At 54.1% G+C, this 18,593-nt stretch overlaps 1 protein-coding gene and 1 long non-coding RNA gene across 2 annotated transcripts; both read left to right on the top strand.

The window, feature by feature from the left end:
* The first annotated feature begins 8,531 nt into the window (after positions 1 to 8,531).
* Positions 8,532 to 9,837, top strand: LOC136996489 (uncharacterized). The gene is made up of 3 exons (XR_010887563.1): positions 8,532 to 8,588; positions 9,210 to 9,250; positions 9,674 to 9,837. It is a non-coding gene; the product is annotated as an uncharacterized lncRNA (long non-coding RNA).
* Positions 9,838 to 11,653: 1,816 nt separating this feature from the next.
* On the top strand, positions 11,654 to 12,669 carry LOC136996488 (SUN domain-containing protein 3-like). The gene is made up of 3 exons (XM_067317411.1): positions 11,654 to 11,781; positions 12,266 to 12,358; positions 12,488 to 12,669. The coding sequence occupies exons 2-3, from the start codon at positions 12,269 to 12,271 to the stop codon at positions 12,647 to 12,649; spliced, it is 252 nt and encodes an 83-aa protein (XP_067173512.1). The 5' UTR covers positions 11,654 to 11,781; positions 12,266 to 12,268; the 3' UTR covers positions 12,650 to 12,669.
* The last annotated feature ends 5,924 nt before the right edge of the window (positions 12,670 to 18,593 follow it).

Here is an 18,593-nt window from a genome sequence, read left to right as displayed (position 1 = left end):
TCTATGTTTTGCACTACTGTTACCAGTAGCTTCCTATCTATATATTGGTACAGTTTCACATCTGGAGAGAGTGAGATTGTCTGTAAAAGCTTAGCAAGTGCAGCATGAGCAATTCTGTGTGAATGTTCATACCCCTGTGGGAGTCTGTTAAAGGCATATTGTATTCCCTCCCAAGTGAAAGCAAACTTCTCTTTATCCTCCTCCTGCAAGGGGACCATAAAGAACATAGCTTTCACATCTAGCACCGCCATCCATGGGTATGCAGCTGCTTGTAAAGTAGCTGTTAAGTTTGCAATATTTGGTACAGCAGCTGTTAGTGGGGCTGTATCAGCACTCAGGCGCCGATAATCAATTGTCAAATGCCACTTCCCATCTGGTTTCTGAACTGGCCAGACAGGGCCAGACATGGGGCGTGGGTTCTGGAGATAATCTGTCATTTCTCCAAGTCAGCTGTGGCTTCAGAAATTCCATTTTGTGCCACAGCAGAAATTGGATATTGCAGTATGCTAGTAATTTTTGAATCAGGGAGTGTAGGGGCTGCGTGAAGTACACTCACTGCAGCCTCCCTATTTCTACTGGGGTTGGAGTCAAAGTCTGAGCTGAAGGACCACGCACTGTCGTCTGGCAGGCTCCAGGTTCATCCATTTAAAGCAGCAAAACCTAAAAATTTTTTTCATTGTGATCTTTAACTGCAAAGCCAGTAGTCAACATGCGCCTCTCACCTGGGAGCCATAAATTAACCTTGGCAGTTTGGCACACAACACTTGCTCTGTTCACACCAGTAATCTTAACTCTTTGCCATCCGGATCGCACACCCATCCCCATCTTCTTGGCATTTTGTTGTGTTAGTATTGAAATTTGTGCTCCCCTATCTATTAAAAACTTCACCAATTGTCATTGAGGACCGACTGGAATCAAGATATATGGGCTATTATCACTTATCCACTGATAAACCTCCACTTGCTGGACAGGCAGACCCAATTGCCTTCCGGGCATTACTTGCCTTTTTGCTTCATGCCCTGCAATTCTTCCCTAAGGGTGAGGAAGGGATTGTCTCTCTCTCTCTCTGGGAGCTGGCACCAGAGGAGTCAAAGTACGTTCCTTCCTTTCGCCATTATCTCATTTCTGGAATGCTTCAGTCAGACTCAAGATAATGCCAGTAGACTGACCTTGAATCGTGACTCTGGGAATGCCTAGGGCTAAGGCTTTCCTCCACAATCCATTTCTCCATTCTCGAGATTCTGTTTGTGGGTCTTTAGGCTTACTTCCCTTCGATCTAGTTTCTGTTCCCCATGGGGGTATCACTGGTCTCACCCTACGATCTCCTCCACGGGACTTCAGGTTCCTGTTCTCATCTGTTGGATCTTCCCAGCCCATTTCACGGCTGTGGTTAACAATGCCGTGTATTAATACTGCCCATGTAGGGAGTTGCCTGCGGGGGGGTATGTGGCGGGGTGTTGTTATCACCTAGTCTTTCACTGCATTCTGTGTCTCTTCTTATCTCATCCTAATTTATAATTAAATAGGGTTTAAGAATTGCTGGGGCTCCTCTAATGAGTGGTTTTAACACTGCTGAATCTACTATAGCAGATATTGGGATATCACCGCGTCCTCTTGGTGCATGGCTTGTATGTAAGCAGCTTTTGTGACAGCTGTGGAGAGCTCACTTATAATTGTAATGGGGATTATGGAAGGTTCACCTCGCTCCATTGTGCCTATTCCTCCAGCCCAGTAAGCTACTCGACTGGTGATAGAATGGGGTATATCTGCAGAGTCAGGTCCTAAATGTAAGGAAACTCCTGGACCCCAATAGCTGTTTGCTGTTCATCCTCACTCAGCGTTATTCGGTTGCTGCCACTTAGGCAGACTTGGCACAAGTATTCAGTTTCAGTTTCAGCTGTTTTCCTGCTCTCTCTCTCTTGCAAATTTGTCAATTGTAAGGAATCCCAGGGAGTGGTTTGCATAGTATGTCATGGAGCACCACCCCGAGGTCCCTTGTTTCCTTGGGTTTTAACAATGGGTCTAGCTTCATAGTTGGGGGATTTGAGGGGAACAAAGGGTCATCTTCTCCTGGCTCGCTGTCATCGGGATCAGCCCAGATGTTTCCGTCCCAGTCTTCAGGGGATACTATTAGTTTCCTAATCTGTACCATGTTGGGGGGCAGGCGTGGAGCCTGCATAAGCGTCATCTCGACCTTTTCTCCCAAATTTTGTCTTTTCTCCTTTTCCTTCTGTAACTGTTTCTGCAGTTGTTCAATTTTCAAAGACAGGAACAACTCAGTTGTGGAAGAATGGTTAAGTGAACAGGGGCATGATTTCTTAGCAGTGAGCAATCCTGCCTTCATGATGAAGGGAGGATCCCACGGCTATGTGAACTGTCCTTGAGCATTCCTAGACCATTACAAAAGGGGAAGGCAAGTAGTGGTAAACAAGTCAAGGAGGGGGCCGACAAGCCCCTCCACGTGAACAGCAACTTTGCACCAATCATATATCTGCTTTAGGCGCGTGGACAGAAGCTGTAAACCAATCATACAGCTATTGCTAGCACATGCTCTATCGCCTGTCTATATATACTCTGTGTAAGCTCTAATAAAGGGAGAACGACCATACTCATATTGAGACTCATCGTTACTCCGGGCCCGTCCCCCCACTCCGACATCTGGTAGCAGAGGATGGTTTACTTCCGTGACTACCGACATCTGGTAGCAGAGGATGGTTTACTTCCGTGACTACCGATAAGAGTTCCGACATTGAGTAACCTTGGTGTTTTGTTTGACAAAGTTGTCTAGCTGATGGAAGGTTTCTGCAAGTGTTACTGAAGTACTAAACGCTGCAAAGTAAGACATCTTTTATTCAGTCAAATGAGAAGCTAACCCGTAAGTCTGCTTGGTGATTTGGTCAGAAACGTATGTCACCTTACAACGGCAAACGTTGCCAGGTCCAAAATTTACATCGTCTTCGAAGTGACTAGCTTTGAGGGCGCGTACACACGCACATCCCAAACCGTTGTCATAGCCTCGTGTCTCCTTACCATGGCTACGTTGCTAGATGCAGCTACCAGATGACTGTTTCATACTGCGTAACTCTGAAGCTCTAGGCATGGTAGGGCAGGTCCGTCCTCGACTGCATAGCCAGTAGGTGTGAAGTTTACGAATCTCAAAAGTGTCATTAGTATTACAATGCAAACGATCTCCTGCCACTGTAGGAACCCGTTTCAGTCTACTGTCAAATCCATGTGCAGCTTCCCATCCTGTGTTGCTACAAATAGTTCCATTTAGATTAACTTTAGATCTGAGGGTCGGTGCAACACTCTTGCCTACTACCAGGAGCTTCAGACAAGAATGCACCCAAAGACACCAGCAGAAACCAGCAGAAACCAGCTGAAAGCAAGGTTAGGAACAAGACACCTTTGTCAAGCAAAGGAATGAGCCAAGCCGAGACCATATCTGGAAAAGGAGCTCAGAGTTCATGGAAAAGGCACCTCTTCAGCAAGCACTAGGGACCACCAGAGACCCCCATAGAAGCCCCCTGCAGACTCAGCCCGCATGCGTAATGACTATGTAAATATGATAATTAGTTCCAGGAAATAGAATGAATATGTCTAATCATTCCGGGAAATGTAAGGCATATGTATGTGTCACCGAAATCGCCTTTTGGTAACATATGTAACAAAGCACTATAAACTTTGGCTAATGCAACACGGGGCGTGCACGTTGGGCGGAGCGATCCCCCGTGCACCCGGCGCTGTAATGAAGAGAATGCCTGCTTCTTAATACTCCATTGGTGTTAAGGAGTTTTACTGCCGATTTCGGTGACAGTAGGGTAGGGCGATAGGACAATATTGTACTGTACTGTATCATCTACTTGCCAAGTTTCACAGAGTACTTTGCCTTCCCTGACCCTGGCAAACTGTTGTCCTTTTGACATGTACCGTGTCATTCTTTGACATGTACCGTGTCAATCTAACATCGCTTCGTGCACTGCAAACGCTGGAAAGTGCCATCAGAAAATGCCCACGAATACCTTCGGTATACGAGCTAGGGAAAACAACGACAACAAGCATCCAACAGCCTTCTCACTTATGGCCCAGGCAAGCCGCAGGGCGAGCAACGTGGGATACACGTCAGAGCGCGGCGCGCTGCGGCCGCAGCCCTCCCGCGCGGGGGCACAAGCGAGCGCGGCCGGGGCCGGGGCCGGGGCCGGGGCCGGGGCCGGCAGAGGCGCGGTGCTTGCCGCGAGCAGTATAGCAGCGGCTGCGGGGTGCGGGCGGCTCCTTGACGGCGCTCCTCATCCCGGGGACCTGCCTCAGGGAGAGACGAGAGCGAAAGCCGGCCCGGGCTGCGCCCCCCCACCGCCGCGCGGCTCCGCGCCAGGCAGCGACGCCCAAGGGCTGCGCGCTCCTCGCCGCCGCGGCCGCCCAGCTCCCTCGCGACCCCTCCGTGCACCGGCGGAACCGACCGGCCCCGCGCGAAGCCGCCCAACCGCCCGCCGTCCCCATGGCGACGGCGGCGGCGGCTCAGGGCCGGTCGACGCCCCGCCTCACCCCGCCCCATCTGCAGGGGGCGTGGCCTGCGGCCAGCACGCCCCGGAGCCGCGGCGGGGAGGCGGGCGGGGGAGGCGCGCAAGCCCCGCCCCCCGCCATGTTGCCTGGTGGTGGCTGGCGCGGGGGGCTGTCGCGGCCCCGGCCCCGGCGGCGGTGAGGGCCGAGGCGCAGGGCAGCCCGTCCGCTGCCCTCCTCAGGCAGTCCGCAGCTGGGCGTGGGCCCGGGACGTGTGCTCAGCGGGGGCTGCTCTCGGGGGCGCAGGCTGCCTGCCGTCGCGGCGTGCTGGCCGGGCTGGGGTCGGCTGTGCAGGCCCACCGAAGCGCAGCAAGAATACTCCCGGCCACGGAGGGATTTATGCTCCCCGTCGAGCCGTGTGAGGTTTGGTGCCTCTGCCCTTCGCAGGGCGTAGCAGAAGGCGTCGCGAAGGGTGTTTTTGCTCTGTGTGGTGCGCTCTTGCTAGGCAAGCAGGTGAGGAGCGAGGAGCTGAGCAGCCAAGTTCACCTTGGCTGGCCTTGTTGGGGGGGCTGGGATGCGCCTGGCTGCCCGTTCGTTTTCCCGCTAAGAGCCGCTCTCCTATGTGTTCCTTCCCAGGACGTGCACAAGGTAACCAACGAAGTGCTGGAGAAGCTGGAAGGTAAGCAAGTGCAGATGCCCGATTATGCCCACAAATCGTCAGGTGCGGCTAGAGCACCCGAGCAGCGAAGGCAGGGCACCTTGCAGAGCGCCTGCTGTCTAGCTGGACGAGATGTGCATTTGAAGGTCCCCAGTGGCAGGAGAGACAGGGTCAAAAGTCGAGGGGTGCCGCATGCTCGAAAGGCGCAGTGACTGACAGAGTGTGTAATGTAGGGGGTGGCTGTGTTAGCTTTCCTTTTCCACAGCCTTCTGGGCTAGTTGAATGAGTCCCTGCTGTGTGTTGCAGGGGGCTCATGCAAGGAAGACAGAGGTGACTATCACTGCTGGAGATGTAGGAACACGTAGTAGCACTTCTCCGGTTGACAGACCCACGACAGGCATCTTTTTCTTGAGAGAGGGGGGAGAACTGTGTTGGCACAAGTACTGACTGGATGGTGGTCAGGAGAAACAGGTGTGAATGGTGTCCCTTCCGTCTCCAGAGAATTGCCTCTACTGCCATAGGCAGGAAGCACGGCCCTAGCTTTCATTGGCACTGCTTAGTGAGCACAGGTGGGCACTGGCAGCCAGCACTGTTTTCTTGCCTCAAACTTAATTTGCCAGACTGTCCTGGCGTGGCACCAAAACTCTTTGCTGACTCCGTGAATCGTTACTTTGGGGGGAAAAAAATAAAGCCTTCGTTTTCCATAGGGAAATTGGGGGCTGATTGCAGTCCCTGGAGATGCCATGAGGTAGCAAACAAAGCTAGAGTCAGATATGCTCCCTTGCCCTCCTCTAAGCATGTCTCCTGTCCTCTGCAGTCAAGAGCCCGGTGCCCAGAGCAGCAAGCAGAGGCCAAGCTGCAGGCCCAGCCCTTCTCTTATGGCACCGTGCCTTGCTCAGGCTACAAGAAAAGAGCCGCCACCGTGAAGCTGAGCCCCTGGCAGAGAACTGCTGAGTGTACGTGGTTGCTCACTTCAGTTAGCTCTGAAGGCCCTGGGGCTCAAAAAGTGTCAAAGCAGGCACTAGACAAGGCTGCTGGTGGCTGCCAAATCGCTCCCTCCTGGCTGGGACTTCAAAGAGTTGAATACTTGGTAGGAGACATTGTGATTTCCGAGGATTGCCTCTCTGCTGAAGAGGAGAGCAACTGCTGTTTCCTGTCAGCTTGAGCTTGGCCTGGAAACGTGGCGCTGCCTTTTCTGCTGTGACGTCACCGACCGCCGTTGACATCACAAGCCATCGCCGCTGTGTGAGGTAGCAAGAGCAGGGCGGCAGCTGCGGGCTGCCCCTGCCGCTTGCTCACTCTCTGTCGTGAGGGCAAGGAGATCAGAGCGCTTTTGGGCCACACCTGAGCGAACAGGGTGTTTGGCAGCTGCGTCTCTGCACCTATGTTCAGAAACCGAGGCCAAGACGTACGCTGGTACGGATGTGCTGCTTTGGAGAGTTTTCGGAAGCCTCCTCTCTTTTCCTCAAGTGCCTTTTGCACCTAATCAGCCTGGGGTGGGGGTGTGTGTGGGGGATGGACGGGGGAAGAGCACAAGGACAGCCTCCGAGCTCAGTGTAAAGCTGGCTGAAGGCAACAGCAGATAGTGCGTGCCCTGTGTGCCTCAGACCCTTTTCTTTCTCGTAGGCAACCTGCGAGCCAAGGGCCTGTTCTCCAGAGCCCTGGAGTCTACGGGCAGGACCAACGCCAGCTTCAGCGTCCAGGTAAAAGGAAGCTGAGACGATTCTTAAGTGCAGCTCCCTCTGCTTATTTACATTCGCTATGCGGATCGTTTCATGGAAGGCTAACGAGGTGGTCAGAGGCAGAGCAGGAGCTGCCAGAAGCCCTGGCCGTAGGCTGTGCCGCAAGGTCCTAGGGACCATGAAAGGCAGCTCTGCTCATGAACTAAGAGGCCGACCCTCTGTAGCCCTAACAGGGAAAAATGACCTCATGAATTAGTGATTTTTGGACTGAAGGGAATTCATTTCCCTTGCCCTGTGCTGCTTGCAGCTGCAGAGCAACTGACAGAAGCAGGAGCAAGTGCCCGAAAGAGGAGAATGCCTCCTGCCCTCTGCTGACACCAAGAGGACGAGTAGAACCTTAACGTAGAATTCTGCATGAGCTCACTGGACTTTTTGCATCTTGACTGTTTTTCAGGAGCTTTCGGGCTCATCTTGCATTTCCTGCTGCTGAGCGTGATGTTTCCTCAGCGCTTTGTGCTCCAAGTTGTGGGCACTACTGCAAGGTAAAGCTGAGGGAGAATCTTTTCTTGCGAGTGGGGGGAGAAGTGTATGGGCGCAAGCACCGATTGGATGGTGGGCAGGAGAAAGAGGTGTGAATGATGTCCCTTCCGTCTCCAAAGAATCGCCTCTACTGCCATAGGCAGGAAGCACGGCCCTAGCTTTCCTTGGCACTGCTTCTCCTGTTCTGGCATTAATCCTCCATCCCTAGCTGCTCAGTTCCAATCCTCGCCCTCCCGAATGCCCCATTGGCACTGCAGGTGCAAACTCGACCACTGGCTGGAGCTCGTGCGGGAGCAGGCCACTTCCCAAGTCAGGAATGGCAGCTGCAAGAGCTGCAGTCGCTACTGCTGCTCTGGAGTGTGCTTAGGAGCTGCAGAGCTGCAGGCAGCTTCAGCCTTCTTTTCCTCCGTGCTCCTCCATAGGCAAATGAAGGCTCGGAAGACAGTTCTCCTGGTGCTGCTTGCTCTGTTTTGCTGCCTTTTTGGTGAGTGTCTGTAGAGGCTGCAAGTAACGGTGGTTCTTTACGAGAGACCCAGTGCTTCCTTCTGCCTGGGTCCACGTAGACGGCTGTGGCCAGAGGAGTGCAAGTAGGAGCAGGAGGTCCCTGAGAGAGGGGTGGCCCGCTTCCACGTGCCTGCGAGCAAGGGGGGTGGGGATGGGAAGAGGGTGCCTTGCTTTTGCCCAGAGCTGAAGCCAGTTCTCCTAAGCCTGGGGAGAGGCAGTGGCTAGCCTGCCCTGTTCGCCCCAGGAAGTGCAGAAGCTTCCTTCAGGAGAAAGGAGCATGTGCCGGGGAAGGACTCTTCATCTGTTCGGAGGCCCCTCTTCCATCGTTATCTCTTCCCAAGAAGAAGAGTGGAGAGACAATGATGGCGTGTGTGCCCGACCCTCGGAGTGGAGCAGGCAGCCCTGTGGAGGGAGGCAGCTGGTTAAGGTCTCATGAAGTGCTAAAAAAGCCCGGGAGATCCCCAGGGTTGGCTTGCCACCCTTCCCAAGTAGTCTGCAGCCTCAGAAGCGCTTGCATGCCTGAAGCACTGGAGCCCTGCTTGCGCACAACTCTTCCGGCATGAGCAAGTTCCAAGTGTAAACAGAGCTTTGGTTTGTGACTGACAGGTGTTTACCACGTGGGGCTGCTTGATGACGAAAGCATCTGGACGAGCAGAGCAGCATCGAAGGCCTGCATCTTCTCCTCTTTTAAAGCTGTCTGCCAGCAGGTGACCTTCTGAGTGCCTCAAATGAAGGCTGCTTCTGGCAGCCTTAGCTCAAGGGCATCAAGTGCGGCTTTGTTAAAAGTGCCTTTCTTTCGGGGGCTAGGGCAAGGTCCACGAGCCACATTGCCAGGTCTGTCAGGTGAAGGTGAATTGGTCTGGGCACCAGACATAGCAGAGAGCTGAACATGCTCCGCTGTTCTGCAGGTGTGGGTCTGTAAGTTTCTGCAAAGCACTGTGTTGCTTTTGAGATCTTGAGTCTTTTGGTTTGGCTCATTCTTTGCCCAGCCGTTCAACGTAGCAACCCCTAAAAAATAGGTGTGTGTGTGCCTGATTAAGCAAGCAACTTGATAGTAGAAGGGCTTTTTAAGAATCGATCTGTTGAATTGCAGGAAATTTCAAAGGCTAGATGCTTCTCGAATACCACACTAGGCAGTGAGAATTGTGTTCTCTTGCCTGGCAGTCTGTTGTGATCATTTCCCAGTGCATGATAGGGGAGTAGCGGAGTCCCCGGAGGCACGGTGTCTGTGCCTGTTTGCTTGCCGTTGCTGTAAAGGCCGTAGAGCTTCATTTCTGCAGCAGGCCTGTTAGTGTTTGGACTGAATGTTGCCTTTCTTGTCCCTCTAGGAGGAGTTTCCTCTCTCTGGCGTGCACGTGAAGACGCAGAGGTAAAAATGATTTCCTCTTGACTAGATGATGCTCTAGAGGAGCTCCAGTCCCGTCTCACACCATCTTCACGCGACACAATTCCCACAGCTCTTCCCCCACTGCCCTGTCTGCCTTTGCGCCTTGCCTTTCTCGCCGGTGGTCAGCTCTATGTCGAGGTGCCTTCGAGGCCTGGAGCAAGCCCTGCGTGAGCCCCTTAGCTAGGGCTGGGCTGTTGGAAGCTCCACCTTTCTGCTGCTTGACAAGGGGCATAGGGGTAGTCGCCATGCTGCAGCTGCTTCTGCAGCTCTCAGCCACTGATGGGAGTCCAGCCACCTGATGCTGCCAGTCACCTCAGGGAGCTTTGTTGCCTCTCTCCCATTCCCGTGGCATAGCAGCAGCCCGCCAGAACAGTGGTCTCTGTCTCTGTGGCGCACTTCTTCCAGGCAAGCGGATGAGGTGTTAGGAGCAGTACTCGGTGAAATCGAGACCCTCCAAGGACAGCTGCGTGAGCTCCAGGAAGTCCTTCACGCTCTGCGATGGAGCACAAAGGACATTGCCCGGCGCGCTCTCGCCGAAGCCCTGAAGCAGACTGAGCTCCCGGGCATGACAGGACGGGTAAGGGGCCATTGCAGGAGGCTCTCGTCAGAGATTTTTTTTCCGCAGCCCGGCACGTATGCTAGTAGGGTTCCCTGCCAGAGGCAGCAGAAAGGCTTGTGCTGCTGCAACAAGTAGGATGGGTCTCTGCAGTTGCTTCTTCTGTGGCTGCATGCTCCTTGCAGGGCAGCAGAGGGCCGCAAAGGGAGTTGCACTTGTCTTCAGCTCCTCTTCCTCTCAGTCTAGGTATCATCTCTGGTAACAAACTGGAAGGACAGTCCCTGCAGCCCCTATTTCCACCTGCTGCTGATGTGGCAGCCAGTTCTCCGGGAGACCTTGTAACGCAGCTGCCTGAGTGGCGCCTGGCAGCCTTGGGTTCACGTTGGCTTTGCTGACGCAGGGGCAAGCCGCTGTTCCAGCCAGGGTTGCTGCTCTCCTGCTCTGGGGAATGCAGTTGGAAAAGGGGCTGGGTCATAAGCGCTGTGGGCCATGAAGGCTCTCTCCTGGGCCGTTTGCTCGGCCTCCTACGACCCCTGTGCAGGCACTGTCAGCACAAGTGTTGTGCCCTAGAAAAGGTGTCCTTCAGCTCCAGGAGGAGCTCCTGCAAAGCAAGGAGGGAGCTGGTGGCGAGCCAGAGAGAGGCCGCTGCCAATGGCCTGCCCCTGTGCATTGTAAGAGGAAGAAAGACGTTGCCGCAACTTCAGCTTTCGGAGCGCTGGAGTGAGCAGCCCCGCTCTTCTGATACTGGCCAATGAGAGCCGAGCAAACCTGGGAGCTTTTCAGGGAATTGCCAAGCTCCTTAGGGCAGAGTGCAACAGCCAAGTTCACCTTAGCTGGCCCAGTAGGGGAGCTGGCATGTGCCTCCTTGCCGCTAATACCTGCTCTCTTTTGTGTTCCTTGCCAGGATGCTCAGAAGTTAATCGATGAAGCACTGGAGAAGCTGGAATATAACCAAGTCCAGATGCCGGATTTTGCCCGCAAAGCATCAGGTGCGGCTCTAAAGGCACAGGAAGAAGCAAGCCAGGGCACCTCCTGTCTATGCTTAGGCCTATGTTAGCTTTCCTTTTCCACGGCCCATTAGCACAGCTGAACGAGTCCCTGCTGTGTGTTGCAGGGGGCTCACGCAAGGAAGACAGAGGTGACTATCACTGCCGGAGATCTAGGAAGACATAGTAGCATTTTTCAAGTTGACAGTGCAGTGCAAAGAGGCATCACGGTGGCAGTGTTCATTAGGACACAGCTATGCGGGCATCCCTTGGTTCCTCCTTGGGGAGCCCTATGTGGAGTCCATGGAAGTAAGAGTGGAGGGAAAGGAGGCAGGTAGCAGGGCTGCGACTGTTCACATACAAGACGGTTGTTCAAGAAGTCCTTTTCTCTCTGAGTCTGCCTGGCGTTCATGCATGTCAGGAACTGAAATAAGTGTCGTAGGGGAGCGTCTCTGTTGCTTGTGTGAGGACAGGTCGGCAGCCTGCGTGGTTCCTGAGATGCTCCGGATAGATCACAGCCCTAGAAACAGATGCAGTCCTCGAGGGAAGGCAGGACTTGATGGGTGCATTCGTGTTTCAGGGGCTACCATCGTGCATTCCAAGACTTCTGCCTCCTTCCGCAATACCAAAGGAATACTCTACTGGGCTGGGCTGCCATTGCTGCACTCCATGAAGTCTCCTGAGGTTCTCCTTGAGGTAGGGCCAGCAAGAAACAGAGAGCAAGCAAGCTGGCGGGGGGGACCAAATCCACTGTTGAGAGTTTCCCTTTGCCACACGAACAGTGTGCATTGTTCTTCTTTCAGCCTGCAAATCAGCCAGGAAACTGCTGGTCTTTCACCGGGAGTCAGGGTCATGTCTTCATCAAGCTGCCTAAAGCAATCTTTCCACGAGCTGTTACTCTGGAACATATTTCAGTGAGAGTGTCCCCTGGAGAAAACATCTCCAGTGCTCCAAAGGACTTTGCTGTCTATGTAAGTGGTTTCTAGAGTCGGGGGGTTGTGAGGAGCATTTCTAAGCCTTGCAGCAAGGGCAGCGGTGGGCGGGTGAATAGAGGTCCCGCAATGCCGGGAGGGTTCTCCCAGGCCTGTGACTTCCTCCGAGCCTGGAGAAGAAACAAATTGCTTTGAGTTACTCCATTTCCTTTACACTCCTTTCCTTTGTGGTGTGCACTTGAAGCAAAGCTTCCCATTTCGGGGGCCACGCGGTACTAAACGAGCCCTGAGTTACGGGAGCTGGCACACTGGCTCTGCCACGACTCCTCCCAAATAATGAAGCTTGCCCCTACTTGCTCTTTCCTCCTTGGTGCCAATTCTCTTTGCTGCACACCCAAAGTTGCTCTTCCCAACACTGCCACCTAGGCCTCATTCTGGCCGCTTCGTTAGTTCCCCTAGGGAAGCTGCGTCTTCCCGCTGCGTACCTCACTCTCTTGTTTTCTCCCCCCCCGTCTTTGTGTAGGGGATGAAGGCAGAAAACGAGGAGCAGGGGCTGTTCCTAGGAGAGTTCACGTACATGGCTGCAGAACATCCCTTTCAGACTTTCCAGCTGAAGGTACGGTGAGGAAGAGGCAGGAGAAGCGTAGGAGAGGAGGAAGAGGAGGAGAAGTGTAGCTGGCAGGGGAGCAGCTCTAAGTAGTCAAAGGATAGAGAGGAAAAGACAGCTGCTTTCTTCTCATTTCAGAACGAGCGCTCTGACTCCATACAATACGTGAAGCTGGAGGTGCTGAGCAACTGGGGCCACCCGCAATACACATGCGTGTATCGACTGAGGGTCCACGGTGATGCGGTACCCACCGAAGAGGACTCTGCGTGGCACTCTGCTGGAAACAACAGAGTTCACTGAATAAAGCCTGCAAGATTTGAGCAGCAGTGGTGATGGGCTACTTAGTGTGCCTTTCCTGCCTCCTTTTGAGGCAGACTGCTCTGTCCTTGACGGCGCCTCTTGAAATCCTTCTTGGCACTCTGATCGACTCGTTGCCGTAATTAAGATGTCACCCGCAGAACTGGCTAGGCCTTCGCCAGTCCTTCCAGCATTTTTCGCGCACAGCGAAGGGCTATTGCTGGAGAATGAGGAAAGCGGGGAGGAAACCGGGGAAAGCAAGAGAGCTTTCCTTAAAGTGTAAATGCAGAAATGCTCCTAGACTCGGAGGACAGTGGGAGAGCAAAGCAGCAGTTTGCCAGGCCATTTTAGCGAGCCACTGCTGTCCCTGGTTCCTTATGCCGTGCGTGACGTGACACGTATGGGCTGCAGGAGGTGGTTTCAGAGGTCAGAGGGACTCCCTGACCAAGGTCTTTTAAATGTTCCACGCATGGACTATGGAGGGTGGAATGCTTCATACCAAAATTTACTTCTTTGAAGATAGTTGATGTTACACTAGATTCTTGCTTTGGCAGAGTGATACAGCAATGCACTGCAATCACAAGACAGGTAATACGGGTCTCAGTTCCACTGAGCCTAATGCAGCAATTGCAATGGACAGTTCAGTCACAATACCGATGTGATTCCCGTTACTGCTCTCTAGAATATGCTCACTATCGCGACATAGCTGTTTATCTAAAACAAAGGCCAGCCCCGGTGCCCTTGGTGTTGAGATCAAGTCAGCTTTCTGTGCAACAGCTGTGGACAGTCACACCCTCCATGATCCCCTGAACTTCATGGGCACATCACCCTTGCCCATCTCCTCTGAGCCTTCCTCCATCGTAGGGCTTTATTGGTCAGTCACCTTCCGCTCCTTGGCTCAGACCAACAGTTAACGATTCCTGCTGTTGCACAGTGAGCTTAATACACTCACCGTATGAGTGACCAGCCCTCTTGCCTGTGCACGGTGAGGGTCAGAACACTGAGATATACACACACACACACACACACACACACACACAGATATGTATATATATATATGTATGTGAATGTGGTAATTTACAATAGTTTAGTATGTGATTTAACTTGAGGTGGTATTTCATTCATGCGTACTACTGGATTTTTAAGAGAAGAGATCCATATCAAGGTTACAACAAGGAACACTACAGTGACGATTAACAGCATGAGCATAGGATGTAACATTAGTCCCAGTACTGGTTTCTACTTTTGCTAATCGAACCAGTTCATTATTATCATACATCACTTCCACGTCTCTCTCTTCGAAGCGTTTTCCAGTTTCAGACAGATGTTGAGTAACCTTGGTGTTTTGTTTGACAAAGTTGTCTAGCTGATGGAAGGCTTCTGCAAGTGTTACTGAAGTACTAAACGCTGCAAAGTAAGACATCGTCTGTTCAGTCAAATGAGAAGCTAACCCGTAAGTCTGCTTGGTGATTTGGTCGGAAACATATGTCACCTTACAACGGCAAACGTTGCCAGGTCCAAAATTTACATCGTCTTCGAAGTGACTAGCTTTGAGGGTGCGTACACATGCACATCCCAAACCGTTGTCATAGCCTCGTGCCTCCTTACCATGGCTACGTTGCTAGATGCAGGTACCAGGTGACTGTTTCATACTGCGTAACTCTGAAGCTCTAGGCATGCTAGGGCAGGTCCGTCCTCGACTGCATAGCCAGTAGGTGTGAAGTTTACGAATCTCAAAAGTGTCATTAGTATTACAATGCAAACGATCTCCTGCCACTGTAGGAACCCGTTTCAGTCTACTGTCAAATCCACGTGCAGCTTCCCATCCTGTGTTGCTACAAATAGTTCCATTTAGATTAACTTTCGATCTGAGGGTCGGTGCAACACTCTTGCCTCCTACCAGGAGCTTCAGACAAGAACGCACCCAAACACACAATTCTCGCAACTGTAACTGCTACATCCTAAAGGAGTACAGCTAAACCAGCAGAAACCAGCTGAAAGCAAGGTTAGGAACAAGACACCTTTGTCAAGCAAAGGAATGAGCCAAGCCGAGACCATATCTGGAAAAGGAGCTCAGAGTTCATGGAAAAGGCACCTCTTCAGCAAGCACTAGGGACCACCAGAGACCCCCATAGAAGCCCCCTGGAGACTCAGCCCGCATGCGTAATGACTATGTAAATATGATAATTAGTTCCAGGAAATAGAATGAATATGTCTAATCATTCCGGGAAATTTAAGGCATATGTATGTGTCATCGAAATCACCTTTTCGTAACATATGTAACAAAGCACTATAAACTTTGGCTAATGCAACATGGGGCGTGCACGTTGGGCGGAGCGATCCCCCGTGCACCCGGCGCCGTAATGAAGAGAATGCCTGCTTCTTAATACTACCTTGGTGTTAAGGAGTTTTACTGCCGATTTCGGTGACAGTAGGGTAGGGCGATAGGACAATATTGTACTGTCCTGTATCATCTACTTGCCAAGTTTCACAGAGTACTTTGCCTTCCCTGACCCTGGCAAACTGTTGTCCTTTTGACATGTACCGTGTCATTCTTTGACATGTACCGTGTCAATCTAACATCGCTTCGTGCACTGCAAACGCTGGAAAGTGCCATCAGAAAATGCCCACGAATACCTTCGGTATACGAGCTAGGGAAAACAACGACAACAAGCATCCAACAGCCTTCTCACTTATGGCCCAGGCAAGCCGCAGGGCGAGCAACGTGGGATACACCTCAGAGCGCGGCGCGCTGCAGCCGCAGCCCTCCCGCTCGGGGGCACAAGCGAGCGCGGCCGGGGCCGGGGCCGGGGCCGGGGCCGGCAGAGGCGCGGTGCTTGCCGCGAGCAGCATAGCAGCGGCTGCGGGGTGCGGGCGGCTCCTTGACGGCGCTCCTCATCCCGGGGACCTGCCTCGGGGAGAGACGAGAGCGAAAGCCGGCCCGGGCTGCGCCCCCCCACCGCCGCGCGGCTCCGCGCCAGGCAGCGACGCCCAAGGGCTGCGCGCTCCTCGCCGCCGCGGCCGCCCAGCTCCCTCGCGACCCCTCCGTGCACCGGCGGAACCGACCAGCCCCGCACGAAGCCGCCCAACCGCCCGCCGTCCCCATGGCGACGGCGGCGGCGGCTCAGGGCCGGTCGACGCCCCGCCTCACCCCGCCCCATCTGCAGGGGGCGTGGCCTGCGGCCAGCACGCCCCGGAGCCGCGGCGGGGAGGCGGGCGGGGGAGGCGCGCAAGCCCCGCCCCCCGCCATGTTGCCTGGTGGTGGCTGGCGCGGGGGGGTGTCGCGGCCCCGGCCCCGGCCCCGGCGGCGGTGAGGGCCGAGGCGCAGGGCAGCCCGTCCGCTGCCCTCCTCAGGCAGTCCGCAGCTGGGCGTGGGCCCGGGACGTGTGCTCAGCGGGGGCTGCTCTCGGGGGCGCAGGCTGCCTGCCGTCGCGGCGTGCTGGCCGGGCTGGGGTCGGCTGTGCAGGCCCACCGAAGCGCAGCAAGAATACTCCCGGCCACGGAGGGATTTATGCTCCCCGTCGAGCCGTGTGAGGTTTGGTGCCTCTGCCCTTCGCAGGGCGTAGCAGAAGGCGTCGCGAAGGGTGTTTTTGCTCTGTGTGGTGCGCTCTTGCTAGGCAAGCAGGTGAGGAGCGAGGAGCTGAGCAGCCAAGTTCACCTTGGCTGGCCTTGTTGGGGGGGCTGGGATGCGCCTGGCTGCCCGTTCGTTTTCCTGCTAAGAGCCGCTCTCCTATGTGTTCCTTCCCAGGACGTGCACAAGGTAACCAACGAAGCGCTGGAGAAGCTGGAAGGTAAGCAAGTGCAGATGCCCGATTATGCCCACAAATCGTCAGGTGCGGCTAGAGCACCCGAGCAGCGAAGGCAGGGCACCTTGCAGAGCGCTTGCTGTCTAGCTGGACGAGATGTGCATTTGAAGGTCCCCAGTGGCAGGAGAGACAGGGTCAAAAGTCGAGGGGTGCCGCATGCTCGAAAGGCGCAGTGACTGACAGAGTGTGTAATGTAGGGGGTGGCTGTGTTAGCTTTCCTTTTCCACAGCCTTCTGGGCTAGTTGAATGAGTCCCTGCTGTGTGTTGCAGGGGGCTCATGCAAGGAAGACAGAGGTGACTCTCACTGCTGGAGATGTAGGAACACGTAGTAGCACTTCTCAGGTTGACAGACCCACGACAGGCATCTTTTTCTTGAGAGAGGGGGGAGAACTGTGTTGGCACAAGTACTGACTGGATGGTGGTCAGGAGAAACAGGTGTGAATGGTGTCCCTTCCGTCTCCAGAGAATTGCCTCTACTGCCATAGGCAGGAAGCACGGCCCTAGCTTTCATTGGCACTGCTTAGTGAGCACAGGTGGGCACTGGCAGCCAGCACTGTTTTCTTGCCTCAAACTTAATTTGCCAGACTGTCCTGGCGTGGCACCAAAACTCTTTGCTGACTCCGTGAATCGTTACTTTGGGGGGAAAAAAATAAAGCCTTCGTTTTCCATAGGGAAATTGGGGGCTGATTGCAGTCCCTGGAGATGCCATGAGGTAGCAAACAAAGCTAGAGTCAGATATGCTCCCTTGCCCTCCTCTAAGCATGTCTCCTGTCCTCTGCAGTCAAGAGCCCGGTGCCCAGAGCAGCAAGCAGAGGCCAAGCTGCAGGCCCAGCCCTTCTCTTATGGCACCGTGCCTTGCTCAGGCTACAAGCAAAGAGCCGCCACCGTGAAGCTGAGCCCCTGGCAGAGAACTGCTGAGTGTACGTGGTTGCTCACTTCAGTTAGCTCTGAAGGCCCTGGGGCTCAAAAAGTGTCAAAGCAGGCACTAGACAAGGCTGCTGGTGGCTGCCAAATCGCTCCCTCCTGGCTGGGACTTCAAAGAGTTGAATACTTGGTAGGAGACATTGTGATTTCCGAGGATTGCCTCTCTGCTGAAGAGGAGAGCAACTCCTGTTTCCTGTCAGCTTGAGCTTGGCCTGGAAACGTGGCGCTGCCTTTTCTGCTGTGACGTCACCGACCGCTGTTGACATCACAAGCCATCGCCGCTGTGTGAGGTAGCAAGAGCAGGGCGGCAGCTGCGGGCTGCCCCTGCCGCTTGCTCACTCTCTGTCGTGAGGGCAAGGAGATCAGAGCGCTTTTGGGCCACAGCTGAGCGAACAGGGTGCTTGGCAGCTGCGTCTCTGCACCTATGTTCAGAAACCAAGGCCAAGACGTACGCTGGTACGGATGTGCTGCTTTGGAGAGTTTTCGGAAGCCTCCTCTCTTTTCCTCAAGTGCCTTTTGCACCTAATCAGCCTGGGGTGGGGGTGTGTGTGTGGGGGGATGGACGGGGGAAGAGCACAAGGACAGCCTCCGAGCTCAGTGTAAAGCTGGCTGAAGGCAACAGCAGATAGCGCGTGCCCTGTGTGCCTCAGACCCTTTTCTTTCTCGTAGGCAACCTGCGAGCCAAGGGCCTGTTCTCCAGAGCCCTGGAGTCTACGGGCAGGACCAACGCCAGCTTCAGCGTCCAGGTAAAAGGAAGCTGAGACGATTCTTAAGTGCAGCTCCCTCTGCTTATTTACATTCGCTATGCGGATCGTTTCATGGAAGGTGAACGAGGTGGTCAGAGGCAGAGCAGGAGCTGCCAGAAGCCCTGGCCTTAGGCTGTGCCGCAAGGTCCTAGGGACCATGACAGGCAGCTCTGCTCATGAACTAAGAGGCCGACCCTCTGTAGCCCTAACAGGGAAAAATGACCTCATGAATTAGTGATTTTTGGACTGAAGGGAATTCATTTCCCTTGCCCTGTGCTGCTTGCAGCTGCAGAGCAACTGACAGAAGCAGGAGCAAGTGCCCGAAAGAGGAGAATGCCTCCTGCCCTCTGCCGACACCAAGAGGACGAGTAGAACCTTAACGTAGAATTCTGCATGAGCTCACTGCACTTTTTGCATCTTGACTGTTTTTCAGGAGCTTTCGGGCTCATCTTGCATTTCCTGCTGCTGAGC

The sequence above is a fragment of the Apteryx mantelli genome, unplaced genomic scaffold, assembly GCF_036417845.1.
Source record: "Apteryx mantelli isolate bAptMan1 unplaced genomic scaffold, bAptMan1.hap1 HAP1_SCAFFOLD_40, whole genome shotgun sequence".
In the NCBI taxonomy this organism is placed as follows: domain Eukaryota; kingdom Metazoa; phylum Chordata; class Aves; order Apterygiformes; family Apterygidae; genus Apteryx; species Apteryx mantelli.
The sequence above is the reverse complement of the archived record's forward strand: the minus strand, read 5'-3'. Positions and strand labels throughout refer to the sequence as shown.